This window comes from Saccopteryx leptura, chromosome 11 (genome assembly GCF_036850995.1).
Source record: "Saccopteryx leptura isolate mSacLep1 chromosome 11, mSacLep1_pri_phased_curated, whole genome shotgun sequence".
Classification (NCBI taxonomy): domain Eukaryota; kingdom Metazoa; phylum Chordata; class Mammalia; order Chiroptera; family Emballonuridae; genus Saccopteryx; species Saccopteryx leptura.
This window is the reverse complement of record NC_089513.1, coordinates 14,724,955-14,746,466: the sequence shown is the minus strand read 5'-3', so window position 1 is coordinate 14,746,466 and position 21,512 is coordinate 14,724,955. Positions and strand designations below refer to the sequence as shown.

The 21,512-nt window shown below is 39.1% G+C and overlaps 1 protein-coding gene across 2 annotated transcripts in view; it reads left to right on the top strand.

The window, feature by feature from the left end:
- WDR7 (WD repeat domain 7) overlaps positions 1-21,512 on the top strand; it is a 307,399-nt gene that overhangs the window by 214,071 nt on the left and 71,816 nt on the right. For both annotated transcript variants that reach the window (XM_066353645.1, XM_066353646.1), the window contains 3 exons: positions 8,555-8,672; positions 10,824-10,973; positions 11,434-11,516. In XM_066353645.1, coding sequence (XP_066209742.1) covers positions 8,555-8,672; positions 10,824-10,973; positions 11,434-11,516 — 351 coding nt within the window. The remainder of the gene's footprint in view (positions 1-8,554; positions 8,673-10,823; positions 10,974-11,433; positions 11,517-21,512) is intronic.

The window sequence follows — 21,512 nt, the reverse complement described above, 5'->3', positions numbered from 1 at the left end:
GTTTCCAGCTAAATACTGTCCATACGCCTCTTCTAGGCTCTGGGGCTGCAGGCTGGGGCTTTGTTCCTGGGACTCAGGACCCTCCCCTCTGCTAAACTCACTTCCCGCCACGTGAGTCTCTCCTGGCTGCTGTTCGCTCCGGGGAGCTGAGCAGCCCTCTCCGCGTTTCCGCTTTTCCTAACAGTCTCGGTGTGGCTTCTTCAGTGTTCCTTGGTTGAAGAGTCCTCTTAGTTTAGTCCAAAGTTGGTTTTTCCAGATGATGGTTCTTAAAATTAGTTTGTAATCCACTTTGGTTCTGGGAGGTCGAATTTGGTATGTCTGCCTACTCCATCGCCATCTTGTCTTCCTGAACTCAAGTTTTATTCATCATAAAATTCATACAACTCGTCATTCATGCAAAAAAGCAAGAAATGCAAGTAAAAAAATCTACAACCACTGTAGAAGACACACCCAGTTTTTAGACCCCAAATTTTTTGGGAAAAGGTGTGTCTTATACACAGGGAAATACATTATTTTCCAGAATTAATAATGCCTTTCTTTTAAAAATATGACTTAGACTTTTACACCTTTGAAGTAAAAATCTCACCAGTAATTTTTTAATATTTTCAAATATTTTGCCATATTTTAAACTATGTCGGTTAACTAAGCAAGCATTTCTTGAGTAGCTAATATGTAGAGGGGACAGTATTAGATATTGTATAGTTAAAAAGTTGCAGAAAAGCAAGCTCCTGTCCCCAAGGCCCTTGCCATGTTACAGGAAAGGTAAGACCAGCCTGGAGACAGCATGACACGTAGAAGGAGAGTCCAGGTTGGATGAGCAGAGCATGAGGGGATGGAGAACCAGATAATCAGAAAGTAGGCAGGGAAGAGATTCATGTGACTCTTTCATTGGGATGATTATGAGGAGAGGATGGGAAGGACAAGTAAAAGGACGGAGAAGGGACGCACAGGTGTGCGCCAAAGATACTGCATAGTGAAAGTAAATGTTGCTTTTAACGAATTTTATTAATTCCTTGCAGAACTTAAACTGTGCAATGCTCCCATCTAAACTCTAGTATAATTTCCTTTCTAGTTCTCTCTGGGGAATAGAATAAGGGTCCGAGAGAACATTGGTTTTACCTTTGACTTTATGAAAAGAGTACTGGAGAATTTTTTCCCGTGCTTTTAGCACCTGCCACATACCTCACTGATGCAGGGAAAGAAGGCTATTGGGATGCAGTCCTCATCCTGAGTGCTAGCTCTCTGTGAGTTTTTATGCTACACTCACCATGTATTCCCATCTCAGTATAGGGAAGCTCAAGAAATAAGCATCATCATACCCATTTTGCAGATGAGAAAAATATGAATCTTGTCTCCCGTCCACAGTCACAGTGTGATTGGTAAAAATGATAGGGTTCAAAACCAGGTCTCACAGACTCCAAAAGCCATGCCCCTAACTAACACTGTGCAACCTTGATTTCGAAAGCAAAACCCCACAGAATTACAGAGCAAATGGGTAACTAAATTTAAAACAACCTAATGAAAGGATATAGAAGTGACCAACTCAGAATTCTCAGTGTACTTTCAGATTTTTAAAATATATTTAATGAAGTTATCTTCACTGAGAGTGTTGTGCCTTCTAGAAATTAAAAGCCTGTTTAAAGACCTGGCAAGTTTCCTGGCTGCTTTGGTTATGTTTCATGTGTTTATTCCTACTTATTCATAACTGTCCAGTGATTTACACACAATAAACTTCTAATAATGCATAGAATTTTACAGGTAAAAATCTTTTTTCAGCAACATCTTATCCAATGCCCTCAATCTTCTGTTATGTAAAAAAAGGCTTAGAGAGATGAAACATGTCTGAGGTCACAGTGATACTGTAGGAGTTGTGACTATCACCTGGGTCACCTGACTCCCATGTTCCTGCACCCATACCGTAGAATTGTGCCACTCTGTCTGTCACAGGTGATCCACTGGCAGAATCAGAGATGAGGGATCTTTTTAATGAATGATCATAGGCAGCTCATTCATGAATTGTTCAGTTCAAACTAGAGGGTGCTCATCATTGAACTCACAGGGTGAGTCATCCCCAGCTAATTGAGAGGGAAATAGAAAAATGTAGCATTATGTTTTTTAAAATCCATAAATTTGTTAGTAGATCGGTACAGATATATATATATATACTGATAAAATGTTAGCAACAGCCGACAATCCTACTTTGTAAAGGAACAGAGACAGCCCTGTGCTGCTGGAACCCCGGACTTGATCAGTGTGTGTTGTGATCTGGCATTTCGATTCCATTTTTCTGTTCAGGCTGCAGGGCCCTTCCCCGGAGAGTGAGTGACGGAGCAGCACTGGCCCTCGCTGCTGGAGGTGGCGGTCCCACATGTCACACTGCTGTGACGGAGGGATCTGGAAAAGTTACACAAGGCCACTGCTTTTCTGGAATATTCCACTTGCCAAACATTAAGAGAGACATATACTCTCTGGAAGCTACTTGCTTTGATAACACAGATAAACACCATATATGAGAAAGATTCTCTTTGAACTACACAGAGTTAGAGGAAAAAGAGAGCTAGCGTTTGAACTCTACCAAATGCCAACTGGGAGTAGAGAATAGAACGCGTCTTATAAACATGAGGTGCTTTAAAATTCTATGCTTAAACTATTTTTCCTATTCACATGACATTTATTTTTAATAGGAAATGTATAATCCAAGGAAACCATTGAACTGAATCATGTTGGCATGGGTTTATTCATTGAGGATGTATACAGCATACAGGACACAGGTCTGGAAGATAAGCGCTCGTTGGAGGAATTGCCATCTTTGAGTTTGGAAAATTAATGTCACCTATGAGTTATCAAATTAAGGAAGGTCCTATATGACAGAGGAATTGAAGGTTCCTTATTACATTAAAAGCAATTGTCAAGACAACGGTTATCTTATAGGAGGGGGTAGTTGAAATTCCCAGATGTTATGTAATTAAGTATGCATTTTCATACTATGCACACACAAAACATAATTTCAGTGTTGGCTTTCAATGAGGAGTGTTTTTAATGCCTATTACTGTTTGTCCTAGTTAGCTCAGCCTGCCATAACAACATTGAATAGACTTAGTGATTTAAACAAAAGAAATATACTTCTCATGATTCCGGAGGTTTGGAAGTCTAAGGTCAAGATGTTGACAAGGCAGGTTTCATTCCAACGCCTCTTCTCTTGGCTTCTTGGTGACTGCCATATTGCTCTGTCCTCACATGACTTCTCTGAGCTCATGACTGGGGAGAAAGAGACCCAGCAAGCTCTCTGGTGTTTCTAATAAGGGCACTAATTCCCTCACGAGGGTCCCAACCTCCTGGCCTCATTTACCCCCGGTTACCACCAAAAGGTCCATAAATACCATCACAATGGGGGTTAGGATTTCACAATATGAAATTTAAGGAAGACATAGGATTTAGTCATAACACTGTTGACCATGATTTGTATGCTATTCAATCAAAGTTTAAGTTTTTCCCCTTTTGAATATTCCCTTACAGTATTTCTTAATTTGACAGATGGGGAAGTCTGACAATTGTAGATGGAGACATTTAACTGAAGTGGTCTTACATGTAACTTTTTTTTTTTTTTCAATTTTTCTGAAGCTGGAAACGGGGAGAGACAGTCAGACAGACTCCCGCATGCGCCCGACCGGGATCCACCTGGCACGCCCACCAGGGGCAATGCTCTTTCCCACCAAGGGGCAATGCTCTGCCCCTCCGGGGCGTCGCTCTGTCGCAACCAGAGCCACTCCAGCGCCTGGGGCAGAGGCCAAGGAGCCATCCCCAGCGCCCGGGCCATCTTTGCTCCAATGGAGCCTCGGCTGCAGGAGGGGAAGAGAGAGACAGAGAGGAAGGAGAGGAGGAGGGGTGGAGAAGCAGATGGGTGCTTCTCCTGTGTGCCCTGGCTAGGAATCGAACCCGGGACTTCTGCACACCAGGCCGATGCTCTACCATTGAGCCAACCGGCCAGGGCCTTACATGTAACTTTTAACGTGCTTTTACCACAATGGAGTAAGGATTAATGAGTAGTCATGTAAGAAATGAGCTCAGCCTGAGTGGACTATTTTTCTATTCATGTTTTTATTTCTGATATCTATCATTTCTAGTATTTCATATTGAATGTGTATACTGAAATGCTGAGTAAAACAGACAGTGTATTGCATCATATTCTTTTAGAATAAATACTGCAACCAAAGGCCCGGCCTATAAACCTATATAACAAATGACCTGCATAACAGCCAGATACACTGAATCAGATGGGAAGAGTGAGTTCTGTGTGTACATACTAGTTCCCAAATAAGGCAGATACCCCTTTAATTTCAAACCTCTGATAATATGATCCTTCTTCATTTAGTTAGAATCCCACATTAAACTATATCACACACAGTGCACTGCTGACTTTAAAGATAGCTACATGCAGAATTAGACTGTCTGTTGGGACTACCAGATCAATTACTTTGACTTCATTGCCTGGTCAATTCAGTCAGATAACGGGCTTAAGTGATTTTTTTTTCCTTGCTGCTGAATTTGCCAGAAAACTCCATTTAGTGCATACTTATTGAGCTATCGTTTTGTCCAAGGGCCGTGCTAGGCACTTTGGGGGGAGACAGGATTAGAAGGCATGGCCTCAGTCTGCAGAGTTCACGAAACACAGTTAAGTCATACTCCCCGGCAGGATGGGAGTCAGGGCTGAGGGCTCAGAATCAACGGGTGCTGTTGGTGGTGGTTTCTGTGTCAATACAAGGTCATTGAGTGCTATAGCAATTGCAGAAAACCATGTGGGCTTCCACAAGAATTGAACAAAACCAGGAAAAGGGGGAAGGGAGGAGCAATGGCAAAGTGCTGCAGTAGGAACAGAAACAGAATTTTAGGGACCGATTTTGAAATTAGTCCGCCTCAGGAGCATTGGTGTTGAAAAGACAGAGTTATAAAGTAGTGCCACTAGGTTATGGAGGCCTAGGGTCACACGTGGAGGAGCGAGTGGCAGTTCTTTAAGCAGCTTACCCATGAAATAAAGCTGGTGCCTTTGGAAGTTTGCCCTGGCAGTGGTCCATTGACTAGACCCCAGAGGAGAGGGACAAGGGTTATCTTCTGCCCCTGTGCCTGTTGTCACACAGCCCTCCCGCTGTTGCACTGTGGATGCTCTGAAGGTCGCTGCAGAGCCCTGGCCTCAGAACAATGGATGTGTCCACTCCGTGTGGTCCTGCGTCCACTCTGTGGAGTTCTGCACCCAGACAGCCAAAGGCTGGTGGTGGAAATCTCTCAAGTACACACATCAATGCCTCCACAATATGCTGGCTGTTCCCGCTCCCCCTGAACTCAGTGGGCAGTACTTACAATCACATGTCTTTGGTAGCTTCCTGTCCCATTTTTCTATGACTTCTCTTCTAGACCCCTCTACCCATCACCAAACTTGACCACTTTTCTTCCTAGAAGAAGTTTGCCATTTCCCCCAAATTCATGAGATCATTTGCTGAGATAGAGGAAGCCGGGATGTGTGACTGAGCCTTTAACATGAAGCCCATGAGCTGCTGTTAGTTGATCTCATTCTCTTTTCCCTTTGTGAGAGGCGCCTTGGTCGGAAGAAGCATCTGTTGTACATACAATGTAGGTCGGAGGAAGGCTAGGTGTTTTTGGATCTACTATCTCATTAAATCTTCTCATCAGCCTTGTGAAGCAGGTATTTCAATATTCTCATTTTACAGGCATTATGCTTATGCAGCACAGGGCAGCCGCAGGGCACAGCATAAAGGAAGGGGGAATAGCCACTTGTCACTGTGGCATGGGCCAGGAGAGTCTGTCAGCTGACCATGTCCACTGTTAGGTGTGCGCACGCATGCACACACGCCCACATGCATATTCCTTATTTCTCATTCTTTCCCTCCTCCACCTTAGCCACTTCTCAGCTTTCCACTGAATGTTTCTCCTCCGTACAAGAGGAGAAGGTATGGAAGAGATGACTTAGATATGGGTGGTGAGTTTGCTAGGATCCTGTTTACATAGTAGAACTCTGGTTTCCCTGTCCAAGGGATCCCATGCTGTACCGCTTGTCCTGCAGAAGCCAGACCCCATGCCTTAGCATGTAAGGGAGCAGCACGTCACAAGGGGTGAGGAGACAGGCACCCAGAGCCATGCACGCAGCAGGGGCACACTTGCTCTGTCATGTGCTTCCCTGCTACTGCCTAGCTCTGTAGGCAGCACATCACTAACGTAGACACCAGCTCTCACGCCCAGCCTGCAGGTCTGTGTCAGAGCTCCGCAACACCTATCCCATACCTGCAAAGTTTGTCATTTGTTCCCACATATAAGACATCTTTTTTTAGCTGAAGTATCTTTCTGAGGACTTTTTGAACCCCAATCCTGTTATTTAATACAATTGCTCTCCATGACAACTTTATATCCCCACCAGTTGATAACCTTGAACCCTGTGATTCAAACCACTCTGATACTGAATAAAACAGCTGCAGTCCAAGTATGACACACACCACTAGAAACCTCTCTCAGGGATGCCATCTAGTCATCCAGCCAAAGCCACTGAGTTTAGCCATGTGACCAATTCATTCATTCAGTGAACTGTAATATCATCAAGCCCCTCTCTCCTCTATTTTCTCTAAAAGCCAACTATTTTCAAAGATATTTGCTACTACCTTGGCTCCTCACAGAACTTCTCTGGACCTGATACCACTCATGACATGCTGATATCACTCACTTAGACAGTATACAATAATAGCACCAGACTTCAAACCTAGACCTCGGTTCCACGTCGTTTCTTTCCTCTGTCTCACCCCTCCGGGTGTGAGATAGGCTGCCCAGGAGATGGACACGTCTGTTCCCGGCTCACTGCTTGTCAGGGATGCTGCTAGGGGAACTTAGCCAACTCCAGTATTCTGTGATTTTTATTGATCTTATGAAATTTGATTTAGGTTTTTTCAGAATTATTCAAGCAGCATACCATGGTGTTTGTTTCAGCCTGTCAGTATCATCAATGCCTATTCATTCGCGTTGATGGGAAAAGGAAATACCATAGAGTTTTCGAAAGGTTTAATGAGCATTTGACTGTCTTAACACTTAAAGTATGATCTAAGCTTTATAATTATTAAGTGGTTTAGCCCCCACACTACTCATATAGTAAGCATTTCTTTTGCTGAATTCTCAATATTAAAGTGGAAACCAGGAAAGAAACTGGCTAAGCCACCCTGCCTTGCTTTCTAGCCAAAACATCTCTTTCTACCCCTACTGGGACCCCCGGCATCTTTCATGGTGGTGGCACCGCCCCGTAGTGCATTCCTTCTGTTTATAGCTCAGTGTGTGTTTTTCCTCCCAGCGCACCTCTCTTTTTAGTGGTAAACATCAAAGGAACACTCACCATCCACTCGCCTCTGAGTCCCTGCTTTGACGGTTACATTCTCAAAGATTTAAGCAGAATAACAATCACAAATGATAAGAATGCCTACACAATGAATGCATCTTTATTTTCAACTAAGACTCAAAATAACTGTTCTTAGATCAATTATAGAAATACCTATAAACTTTCTGAGAATTTTTAGTAAACATAATCTTGTTTACATATTGAAGCACACAGACCTATTTAATTAGAGCAGGACAAATCTTATAACTTTGTATGGATGTTTAAATACAAAGATTAATTAGCCAGAGGGGGAAACAATAATTGAATCTTTTACTGAACAACAAAATACACCTTGTATACAGTTGATGTGTAGATCACATACTGTTTTTTAATTAAAAGTCAATGCTTTTTCACAGTCGTCTGTATGAAGGAAGCTTGTAAACAGAATATCATTTGTATTAGTGATGGCAAAGGAATGTAAATAATATCACTGTCCTACCGGGACATTCTCACAGTTTAGAAAGATTTATCATGCGCCTATACTGGACAATTCCAGGCTAAGTATCACTTACTATAATTTTTTTCACTAATATTAAATAGCTATTGCAGAGCATACTGATTAGTGGATTGGTTCTAAAAGTATTAAGTGTGGGATTAAACTGGCATTATTAAGGATATTTTAAACTAAAAATGGTATACAAGCTAAGAAATAATTTTGTCATTCTCAGTTCTTGAGATAATTTTATGGATGGAAGTGAGTTTTGCTCCCTTTCAGATATGTGACCTTAAATATACAGCCTTTTAATGTGGCCTTATAAACAAATTACCTTTAACTTTTTTTTGGAAATAAAATGGAAAATTCCTCACAAAATATTTATTCTTGCCTTCTTCTGAGCTTTGTGATAAGTATTCAGTACTAGTTCTTGATAATTTGTTAACAAGGCGTTTGTAACACTCTGGACAGATGCACATACTGTTTTCAATCTTCACGGTTAATTATTCGATTTTGTATTTGATGCCAGAACACCCTGACTCCTAATCACTGCTCATTGTTGCAAGTCCATTATATTCTAACTGTTTGAGTGCTCCCATTGACCTTGAACTGACATTATAAGCTGTGTCTAATCTTTTCAGTCTATATTTCTAATGCTTCTTTTTTTCTTCTTCTTCTTTCTGATCCCTGCTTAGCATCACAATGGGGCTGCCTCTGAGCCCCGCCGCTGACTCCGCCCGCTCCGCGAGGCATGCCCTCTCGCTCATTGCCACTGCCAGACCACCCGCCTTCATCACGACTATAGCCAGAGAGGTGAGCAGAGCTACAGGGCTCCGTCTTCTCAATTAGGGGAATTATTTGATGTAGTGAGCTGAGGGTCTGTATCCACGCATAATCCTTCCAGTGTGTTCTAGAACAATGCAAGTAATGATTTCATACTAAAATAATGCCTGAATACCTGCGTGCGAGCGCACAGTTCCACAACCATGCATTTATTACCTTGTGCTTTTGTTTCCATTCTAGAAATTAATTCACTTGCAGATATTTAACAGTAATTGTCAGTCTGATATAGCAGGCTTATTCAAAGTAAACTACTGGGTGGGGCAAAAGTAGGTTTACAGTCTTGAGTACGCAAAACAGTTTATTCTTGTATTATTTTTGATTGATTATTGTATTATTTTCCATATGAACAACTGTAAACCGACTTTTGCCCCATCCTGCATAGGAAAGGTCTTCTACCACTTCCAAGTATATCTACCTATAATCAAAACCAAACTTCTTATTCAACACTGGCTTTCCAACTGGAAACAAAAATGTAAAAGTCATAAACTCGCTAATTGTTTTTCCTATTACATGTCACAAATAAAGACTTGAGTGCCAATTGATTCCCACATTCTTAGTATTCTAACTAATTGCCCACATCTAACTGAACAACTAGTACAGAACAATGAACCAATTATAGGATCTTTCCTACAGGTCTCAGCAGTGGGAGAGGCAGGAAGGGCTGATAGCTCATACCTTTGTTTCAAGGTTTCTACCATTTCAGCATGGGTCACGTGCACACTCGGTGTCCGTGGGGTATGGGCTCTAAGTTGTTTTTGGTTAACTGTGATGAATTCTTAAAATACTACAGAAATACCTCTGAGTCAGCCCTGTAACCTGAACCCTATTGGTCCTGTGTCTGCCGGGAGCCATCCTTAATAGGCATGCAGCAAGTGTTTGTGACGTGAAGGCAGCTAGAAAGGAGGAACGAAGGCCCTAATAGCAGATTGTATAGGTTCATGTGAGGCAGTGGGACTCTGAATTCATTGCTAAAATAAATTTGTAGGCTTAACCGTTTGTGTTTTCCTCATTGGGCACAGCGGTTTCATTGTATTTAAAAATATATATGTATATATGTGTTTATATATTATAGATATTATCTATTTTAAAATATATATGTATATATGTGTTTGTATGTTATAGATATTATATATTTACATAAAGTGTATGTACGTGTAAATGAACAGACTTACTAGCCCAGGAGTTTTTTTTACCAGTTTTTCTCATCAGTGGAAGATGCACAGATAGTCATATAGAACAGGCTGCATCAGCCTGACCTCGCTCAGACCACATATGCAGGTCCTATAAATGCCTGGCATTAAACTCCCGCTTTAAAGAAAGTAAACAAGTATTTTTATTAAGTGTGTTTTAACTTAATTTGCACCATTCACATATATGATTATGTTTAAACAAACTATTAGAATAGCCATGTTTTGGATTTATTCTACTCTAGCATTTAGTTAGAAAGATAATTTTTAGAATACTTTAATGTAATAGCCCACATTTATTACCTTTTAAAAACAAATTTTCCGCTTCACTTTGAGCTTCTGAGTGAAACACTGACCTATTTCTTCCTGCTATTGGTACCCACTCCGCCACCCGCTGCCCAGCCCCTGGCCAGCCCAGGGCCCACGGGCTCACCCACCCTCTTTCTCCTCTCGCCCTGTGAGATGTGCAGTCTGTGTGGGGGAAAGCACGCGAAACTTACATTATTTACAATGCTCATTATTTTTGTAATGTTTATTTGAATTTCTCAACTTGACTATAAAGCACCTAGAATGGTGCCTGAGACGTGGTGCCATATACAAACATTGCTTATGTTATTACGTACGAGCAAAGGTCATACCTTATACTCGCTTGAACCTTCCGTCTGTCTTTTGTAAAGAAATGTCAGGGTAATATTGTATTAAAGTCTCACGCACTTAGGAACTTACAGAATTCAATTAGAGAAGACTTACCTGAGTTTTTATGGTACTAAATACCTTCTTTTGCAAGCAAAAGTATTTCCTGACTTTCCCCAGGAGGTTTGTTCCTGTTGATTCGATTACTTTTCTATTGTAATAAGTGAAAAATAAGCCAGTGGCTAGAAACATAGAACTCTATGAAGTGTCACCACGTTGACAGCATGGAATGTCTCCTTAGGTCCACAGACACACGGCTCTCGCCGCGAACACCCAATCGCAGCAGAATATGCACACTACGACTCTGGCCCGAGCTAAGGGGGAGATTCTGAGAGTCATTGAAATTCTCATCGAAAAGATGCCCACAGACGTTGTGGATCTTCTCGTGGAGGTAACAATATCCTGTTTTAAATGACACGTCACAAGCTTAAATGAAATTGTCCAGTGTAGTGATATAAGTCCCTAAAAGAAAGAAAGAGATAACTAAAATGAATTAACTTCTCTACCGTTTCTGGAGACCTTATTTAAATTTCCTCAAAAATCAAAATGATTGTGATGTCCGTTTATCCATTTATATCATTCACCTGGAATTAGTTGGTGTATGTCAGAATGAGTTTTAAAGGTCATGTTCTCTTTGACATCTTTCATTATAAATAAAACCAAACATACCGTGGCTTGAATAAAAGCTACTACACTGGATGTAAATATGAATAGCCTTCAGTGGAAATAAGTCGTTTCTTTATTTCATTGTCCTGTTTTGTAAATGGGCAAGTGAGGCTTAAGTTAATCATTTCAATTTTGGAAAATCAAGTGTTTGAAATTAATTTTAGGTTTATATCTTTTCTGTAAAGGTCATGGACATCATTATGTACTGTCTTGAAGGATCTCTGGTGAAAAAGAAAGGTCTTCAAGAATGCTTCCCAGCAATCTGCAGGTAACGAAGCCTTTGGGAGCGTGCGAAAGAAATAATTTTCAGTAACAAATTGTTTTTAAAAAGTTGTCAATATGGTTAGTAGTCCTGCTCAGTTAGACATCCAATCATTAATTAATATCTGCTTACTTTCTAAAATAATTTAGGCAGCCTGTAATAAAAAAAAAAAGTAAAGAAGTTTTCTAAAACCTTAAAAAGTGATAGGAGGTAATATCTGTTGAATGTCTAGTTTAATATCCATTACTCAAATGAACATTTACAGTAAAAAAAGGAGAGTGAGGAGGCCTCTTCTTTTTTAGGATGCTTCCGACTTGAGAGAGAAAATACTTTGCCGTCAAAATAAACCTTTTATGCCGCATTTTTGTTGGTAATTTTTATTTTTAACATAAAGGCCAGTGTCTGCATATTGCATGTGTTTTGTTTCTGAGAAAGCAAAAAAAAGAAGGCAAAAGCAGTACAAACTTTTATAAATAATGTTGCATATATTAGCTATAAGCATAAATATTTTATATGTGGATAGTATATAAATTGTTATGAGATGAAGAATTTTTTAAATTTCAAAACGTGGTGACATTATGTTTATTTTCTTTTATAAAGTGATTTTGGTCCTCAAAGTGTTTATAGCTTGGGTTATGTTTTATTAAAAAATTTTTAACCTCCATGTAGTCAGTAAAAATAATGTTCAACTCTGTTGAAGATAATTGTTTTTGTAAGAAAAAGAACAGACAGTTGATCATAGTTGCATAATATTTTTCTTTTTAAGACAAGTTCATTGATGTCCTTACTTATTTTTGCTCAGTTCTGTGTCTGCCTTGCAGTGAAGAGCTTTATTCAGACTATAAGCTTCCCTAGAGCAGTGTCGTTACAAACTGCATCTTTATGTCTTTTGTATCCCCAAGTATTTTGGCAAGCATTTTGCTGAATTAATTATCCTCTTTGAGCATTCCTATGTATTTTGCATATTTACAATATGCAGTCTTTCTGATTAACTACCAGAAGTTAAAGCATGAAGACATATAAGAAAAAAACTATGTTGTATTAAATGTGTGGACAGACACACGTTTTCTTGTGATATAGATTAGGCATATCAGAATACCGTAATTTTTTTACCATGTTAATTCTGGCTTATGTTCTTTTTGTTAAAAATTGTATATATTAAATTTTTTCATGCAGATAATTGATGTTAAATTTAATGTAGCTGTTAGATTCCCTGTTGATAGTCTCAAAGGAAATGTCTAAGTGAAAATGGACACGTGTCTGTCACTTAGTGGAAGTGAGAAAGCATTTTTATTAGGGCTTATCTTTGGGCTTTAGCAAAGCATGCCTTCTAGCACCAGTCCCTGCTACGTGAATAAGCATCCTGTTGTTAAGGTAAGACACTGTGCTGGGTGTTTAAAGAGCCTGTCTTTTCCCTTTGCTGGAAGACCACCTCCTCCCCAAACAGCATCCCCAGTTCCTGAAGTCACCCTAGATTGCTGCATATCCACCTTTGACTCCTGTTGTTTAATCACCGGAGAGTAAGGAGCCTGCTTCAATGCTGAGGAAGCAGGTGTCTAAGCTGAATGCTTAGTACCAGTTTTTTTTCTGATTGACAGAAAGCAATTATTTTTTGTTTATTCATTTAATAATATATATTGAACACCTACTGTGTATCAAGTACTAGCAAGGCCCTGGGCAGACAGTGATGAACGAGATGATATCTCGAAGAAGCACACAGCCTAATAGGTTTGGTAATTATAAAGATAAATAATTCCAGGGTGCTGTGTTATGTGCTGGAGTAGCAGCAGTACATGCGAAGGGCACGGTTGGACTCTAGATTTGGGAGTCTTAGAAAGTTTCACAAAGGAGAAGGAAGATTAATAATAATATTAGTGAATATGCTTTAATGAAAGTGGCTGCCAAATGGGGAGAAGGATTTGTCCTTTGTGGGGTTTGGGTAGTGGTGGGAGAAGTGATGGTGAGTTTTATGTACACTTCACATGAGCTGATGGCATGGGCTTTGCAGAATAAATAGGCACGTGCATCTTGAACCACTCAGAGAGGCAGAGCAGTAAATGTTTAGAGGCACAGAAGTATACAGTGAGTTTGGTAAATACTGTGTTATCGTGGCTAGAATGTACATTGAGGATGGAAGTCTAGTATATAGTGCTTTGAATTCCATATGAAGGAATCAGGCCATTATTTGATAAACAATGGGAAGTCAGCAAAGTTTAAGCAAAAATGTGTAATTTGGGGGGGGGAACATATTTATGAGATATAACTTTATGAAACATCAGATTAAGAATAAAAATTGTTGCCTGACCAGGCGGTGGCGCAGTGGATAGAGTGTCAGACTGGGTCGCAGAGAACCCTGGTTCGAGACCCCGAGGTCACCAGCTTTGAGTGTGGGCTCATCTGGTTTGAGCAAGGTTCACCAGCTTGAGCCCAAGATCACTGGCTTGAGCAAGGGGTCACTCGGTCTGCTATATTCCCCCGGTCAAGGCACATATTAGAAAGCAATCAATGAACAACTAAGGTGCTGCAACGAAGAATTGATGCTTCTCATCTCTTTTTCTTCCTGTCGGTCTATCCCTATCTGTCTCTCTCTCTGTCTCTGTCACCAAAAAAAAAAGAAAGAAAAGGAAACTAAACATGAATTTTCACTTGACCTAGCATTTGTAAACTTAGGTATTTATCCTAGAGGGAAAAATAAATAAATAAATACACACACACACACACACACACACAAACACATACATATAAATATATTAAATAAATAAAGTTGTTGACTGTCTCTTATTAAATTGTCAGAATTATTTGAGCTGTCAGTGTATAAGCCACATAAGACTTCTTATTTAAGAGTCAGCCCATAAACACAGATTATTAACAATCTAAGGTGGTAGCTTATGCCAAATATGAGTTGGAACAGACTAAATTATGGTTTGACATCTGTCAGTTATTAGATTGGACCTCAGAAGTTTTACAGGTCAATGCCGCCCTGCCAGTTACTCTAAGTTGATAAATGAACAACAACAGAAATATTAGCAGAAGTGAAAATTATCTTAGAAAATCTTCCATGTCCATGCCATCGCATTAGGTGCCTTACAAACCCTCTACTTATAGAAAAATGCCTTTCACTAGATATGAAAGTTAAAAATTTATGACGTGAATATCTGTGGTCTGGTCATGTGACATTTACTTTTTAAATCTTTATGTAACTTTGTATTCTTTTTTGCTTCTTTTCTTTTCTTTCCCTTTCTTTGTCCTTTTTTAAAAGATGCTATGGGGTTTAGCTTAGGCTTATCCTCTGTATGCTACTGTAGACCAATAGTCAGTTTTATTAATTCAAGTATGTGCTTGTTTGCTTATTCATATATTTATTCAGGTTTATTCATTATAGAATGGCTTAATATATAATTTAATGAGTGATGATTTATCTTCTCAGTTATATTATTAGTGGAATTTCTTTGTTCTCTGATATCTTTGTTCAAATCATATTGAAAGTTTAAGCTAAGAAGGATTGATACAAAAAGTTTACTTTTCAAATTTTATTCAGATATTAGCTTTTCTATCAGTTGTCAAAACTCTGTAATATCTTTTCCTTAAAAATACAAACAGATTAGATCATATACGAGTCAAATTTGATAGACATTCTTTCTCATCACTGACTCAAACTCACTTGCTGATACATATTAAAACATGAGGTGATAGCAATGCACAATTAATAAAATAATGTAATTATCTTTTTAAAATTTATATACCAGTTTACAAATTACCAAATGATTTCAAACCCATTAATTCTCCGAAAAACTTTAAGGGAGGCATTATATAAATTAAAATTTTCGGAGAATGAGACTGTGATATGTATTAGTCAAGGGACAATAAAGTTGTAGCTTCAAGGTAAAACTCAGACCTTACTTCATAGTTCATTGCTTTTGTTGTCCAATTTTTTACCTCTATTACGTTATTTTTCCATTGATACAGGGTTTAGCAAAAGTAGGTTTACAGTTGTAAGTACATGTAACAGAGTTTATTCTTGTATTACTTATTGATTATTGTATTATTTTCTTTGTGATCATGTTCTGTTATGAAAAACCTTAGACCTTTGAATGCTTACCTCTTTACCTATTGAATAAACTCAGTTTCCAAGGAAACTCCTGAAGACATTCCTTCATCCCCTGCCTCCCAGTGATGCGCCATTTGGTTTTAAAGCCTTGCCCTGAGAAAGCGTCACAGAAGGCCTGCCAAAATCATAACTCCAAACAGTTTGTGAATCGGCTTTTATCTAAAACTCGGTTGCGAAAAGCAGACTACTTAGAAGCTAGTTAAGTGCACACATGGTCCATTTATTCCTCTACATATTCTAGTTTATATCCCCTGATTGGACTCAACCATCAGAGTGCTGCGTGTCTGGACCACATTTCTGGTCTCCTTCCGAGTCGCCCTCCCCAAACTCCTCTTCGGCGCTAGGCCAGCAGTTTGAGGGGCCCCCCGGGACAGTGTCATGAGAAAGCGGCCAGTGCCTTCGTTGTTAGATCGTGTTGATATCATACATTGTTTAGGGTCCCTTCTATGAAGACTCAATCAAGACATTTCTTTTAAATCACAGTGTCAGGCTGTTTTGTTTGTACGTTTTGTCTAAGAAACTAGTACGTGTTTTTGTTCTTGTTTTCCATATGATGAGTATTATTAAATTAAAGAATTTTACTTTGGCCTTTGGCCATTTGACAGCTCAAAGCCAAATTTCCTGTCTAATTATAGTAAATCATGGCTTACCCCCCATTCTCTTTACTGCATCTCATACTTCGGGCCTGTCTTCCTTTCCTTCGGCTGTATTGTGTTCTGTAAGTATCCGGGTCCTTACATGTTATGTGTATGTACATATATGTATGTGCATGCACATATATGTGCTTATGTGACATATACACACATTTTAAATTTTATTTCATAAGCCATGGAAACAAAAATCATTATTCTACACATATGAACTGTGATTATTTCTTTAAAATAGTAAAAGAAAGATTCTTTGCATTAACCAAAATATCTTAGATCTTCCTGGAGTAGTTTATGTATCTATAGGTATTTTCTGTAATATAGTTAGTAAATGCTGCAAAAATCACATAATTGTAGTTGCTGTATAAACTTTTAGTCATAGATTTAAATATTTCCTAATAATTCACATTTTAGTTCAGTGCTATTATTAGTGTTATAGTAGCATCCATTAATACATAGTATGAGAAAATTACTGAGATTTTGCCATTGAGAGAATATAGCACCCACGTCCTTCAAAATACATTCATACAAAAATACTGCAACTGCCAGAGTTTTCATTATCAGACCAAATAAGGCTATATTAATATATGAGTCAAACTGCATTCTTTTTATTTTTTTAATTGAATTTATTAGGGTGACACTGGATAACAGGTTTCAGGTCCCCAATTCTACAACACATCTCTATACACCATACTGTGTCTTTACACCCCCCCAAGTCAAGTCTCCGTCCATCACCATCGAGCCCCCATGCCCTCCTGTCCCTCTCCCCTGCCCCCCCCCCCCAGGAAGTCACCACTCGGTTGTCTGTGTCCCGGAGGTTTTATTTTGTCCTTTTATGCTCTATCCCTCCGCCTCCCTCTCCCAACCCCCTCACACTGCATTCTTTCTAGAACACAATATATTAGCAAAAAGATTGTTGCAACATTGAATTAATTTTATATTTATTAAGAAGCAGAGTTCAGAAGTACAATAAAGTAACATCTAAGAAATGAATTCCTTAGATATGCTCCCATGCCATTGGGCTCTGCTTTGCCTTTGCCAGTCTTTTAGATGATCTTCAAAAGGGCACCATCCAGCACTGTGCATATGTAATTCTTACAGGCAGACGTCCAGAGGGTTCTGAGTAATTTACATTTAATTGCCTGGACCATAAATAATGCAGGAACTTCAGTTAAAAATACCCTAGGCACTAAGAAACTAGAACTAACCTCTTTCAAGTCTTGAGAAGATAAACATCCCTGAAGTTAACTCAGATTCCTTGTTAAAATTTAGATACTATTTGCTGTATTGCTGAACTTGAATATCCTTGTGAAGCATCTCATAGCAGACCACTTTACATTGAACTTGTCTGTCATCTGTCATGCCTGACTCAGTGTGACGAATTATTTCTATTTTGGTCCCCATGTAAACTCTGACTCATGTTCCACTTCTATATTTGGTGCCCTAGCCTAAGACGTGAAAATACAAAAAGGTACAGATGTTGTCGAATAAGAGAAAAGCAGTATAGAACACATATGTGTGATACACACTTGTTCTAAGATGAACAGTTTAAGGGTTTCTTATTCATTTTGCAAGAATATACTTCATTAATCCCAGAATAGAAAAATGTAAGCTCTTCTAGGGTATTGACTGTCAAAGCTCAATTAGGAAGGAAGATAAAGTACCTCTGGAAATATAACTGTAAAGTAATTAAAAATTTTAAGACTATTTTATTATGTTCTGGGGACGTGAAGTGAAATAATGCATATCAAATAAAGGATTAGGGATTCTTTAATGAAATTGTAAATTGATGGGAAAATTTGATTGTATTTAGAGAGAAAGAGAGTTCAAGATTTTTTTCATAGCAAAAGTTAGCTATGCCTCGAAGTGCAGTTTTTAGTCACAACGCCTCAATTATGCAGGTAAGTCGCTTGAAGAAAGGGGCTTTGCATCCATTTCTCTTACAGACAGTGCCTGTGGCAACTAGTCGAGAGCTTCATCTGGCCCCAGGCTCTGTGCCCCGGAACTCCCAGCTAGATCCTTGTTTCATGCATTTTTATTCTTTTAAGGCAATTTATTTGATGTATAACTAAGAGTAATTTAATTTTTATGCTTTTTAAAGACTTGTCAAATAAATCCACAGATTCAAAAGAAATCTTTTCTTGGGATTTGTCCCAATTTTTAGTTTAGAAAATATGAACACTCGATACAGGCACTCAATAACTGGGTCTGAGTAATGAGACCAGCCATGCCACGTCATGTGTTCAGTCCTTAATTTCTTTGTAACAAATAGCACCAGTGACTTCACTTAAACAGTGACCTTGCTGCACGATTTTTATGGAATTATAAGGTGTAGAATTTTGAATCTGAGAAGGACATCACGTTATGAATTACCTACCCCTGTCCTCATCTCACAAGCAGACAAATTTAGAACATTTTTGTGCTGACAGTCAATGAAAGTGAAGCCCGGCCCTGCTGAGTGGATCTCAGCCCCATTCCGTGTTCTGCACGTGTCAGGGAGACACAGAGCGGGGCCATCTCATCAGAGGGCAGGGTGACTGTTGTGTTCCAGGCCCCGGCTTCTTCCTTGCTGCATCCTTCACTCCGTCCTCTCTCACCTCCTCTTGGACTTGAACCCTCTTCTCACTTTTATCCTGACCTGCTCTCTGGGGCATCTCTTCCTCAGCCTGGAAGGATGCCCTGTTATCACTTGTTTAAAATTCCTCTGCTATCTACCGTCCATCTCTTATGTCTTCTCCTCCAGGAAAAGGAACCTACACTCAGGCCGTTTCAGCACCTCTTGTGCCCTCTGAATCCACTGTAATCTGATCTTAGTCCCTATTATTGTGCTAGTGTCCCTTCCCCTCTGGTTATAATTTATTATTGCTAAACGCTTTTCAAGTTTTACTGTTGTGGTTCCCAAACTTTTGGGTCTCAGAACCCTTTAAGAATTGAAGATCCTGAAGAGTTTTTGTTTATAAAGATTGTATTGAGATTTTTAATGTATTATAAATTAAAACAAATTTTTTCAAAGATTTCTTTATTTAACCCTGGCCAGATAGCTTCATTGGTTAGAGCATTATCCCGAAGCACAGAGGTTGCCGGTTTGATCCCTGGTCAGGGCACATACAGGAACCGATTGGCGTTGTCTCTCTCTGTCTCTCTCTCTCTCACTCCCTCACTCCCTCACTCTCTTTTTTCCTTTTTTTCCTTCCTCCCTCCCATCCTCTCACTAAAAATCAATAAAAAATATTTATTAATTTCAAATAACAATTCACTAAGTTTATTTTGATATTAGAATATTTTTATAGAAAATAACTACTTGTCAAAACAAACTACGAAGAAAAACAGCATCGTTTAACATTTTTGCAGGTTTCTTTAATGTCTGGCTTAATAGAAGACAGGTGGGTGTTCATATCTGCGTATGTCTTTAATCTGTTGCCATATGTTGCTTTATAGTTTAATTGTATGGTGAAAGTCTGGTCTCACACAGATCTATAATTGAAAAAGTAGGAACGTTTCAATAGCCTTTTAAGATAATATTTCATCTTCTTTGGTAGTTCACCAAAACTCAACATGTGGTCATTTTTAAAAGGTTAATTGCAATATGGAATCTTCAATCTTAATGAGCTTTTCATACCTTTGTATTCAGTCCATTGGTGTATCTTGCACTTTAAGTGGGTCTTTCACCCATGTGTGGTTTTGTAGCATGTGATGTTGTAGCATTTTCTATCCTTAGAGGTCTTAAAGTTAGCTTGGCAGAGACAGAGTGATAAATCAGATATATCATGACGCTATGATCAAAGAGGGCATGCAGGACACGTAGAAGAAATCTAGGTGACGTGATGGGAGAAGCACAAAGGGAGGACTTGGCAATTGTGCACAGGAAACTTGGTGCTATTTTAGCTAGATTTGAAAAAGTGAGTAGATATTTATCAGACAAATCCTTCTGACTGCAGAATCTGAGCTATTTCCATATTCAAAATTGGCTGTCATTGGATGAAATACTATGTTGTGTTCAGCTGTGAATTGACTATTGAATCATGTAGTGTATTGCATATTTACTTCCAGGAATGAAGAAATTCTCAATCTATGCACAGACCTGATCAATATATTTATGGCTCAGCTACTTGGATTCTTGGTAGAAATAAACACGACAGAAGTAGCAGCAGCAGTAGTAAGGAGGAGCTTAAAGGACTTAGGATATAAATTTCTCTAATATACTATAATTAGATAAGTCAGTGAATTTTTGGTGCAAAAATGGAAAATCTGAATTTTAATGATATTGACATTGAAATTTAAAGTGTTTCATGTGGTTTTGCTGGACTTAACTGATTATTTCTCAATCGACCTTTGCTGAGAACTTCTTACTATGATTTTACATAGAAAGTGTTCTTTATATTAAAACACTTTTATTCATTTGTATCCTCAAAATATAGTTATTGCTTACCAATAGCTGGTTACATTAAGAGATACTAGAACTGTGGCATACTATATAGCCATTAAAAAAGATTGAGATCAACATTTCTACTGAGATGGAAAGATATCAGTGAGAGAGAAATTTAAAGAGAAACGAGGAAAGTTTCAGAAGCGTATGTAAAAGAAAGTCATTTTTATAGCAGAATATTATTGATACATGTAAGGGTTGAGGTTCATGCATGTACATGTGTATGTATGGAGAGGAAACAGTCTGGTAAGACAGACCTCACAGTGCTTCTCATGGTTACCAGGCATAACGGAGGGGGTTAGTAATAAAGAATAACTTTCCTTCCTTAACCTTTTGAGTAGTACGATGGTTCATGTACGTCAGGGGTCCCCAAACTACGGCCCGCGGGCCGCATGCGGCCCCCTGAGGCCATTTATCCGGCCCCCCGCCGCACTTCCGGAAGGGGCACCTCTTTCATTGATGGTCAGTGAGCACAGTGCAGCGTTGCTCACATACAGTACTACTTCTGGTGACGTGGGGCACACACGTCATATCACTTGTTACAGCTAGCAGTGACAAATATGGAACTGGATATTGACCATTTCATTAGCCAAAAGCAGGCCCATAGTTCCCATTGAAATACTGGTCAGTTTGTTGATTTAAATTTACTTGTTCTTTATTTTAAATATTGTATTTGCTTCCGTTTTGTTTTTTTTACTTTAAAATAATATATGTGCAGTGTGCATAGGAATTTGTTCATAGTTTTTTTTATAGTCTGGCCCTCCAACGGTCTGAGGGACAGTGAACTGGCCCCGTGTGTAAAAAGTTTGGGGATCCCTGAT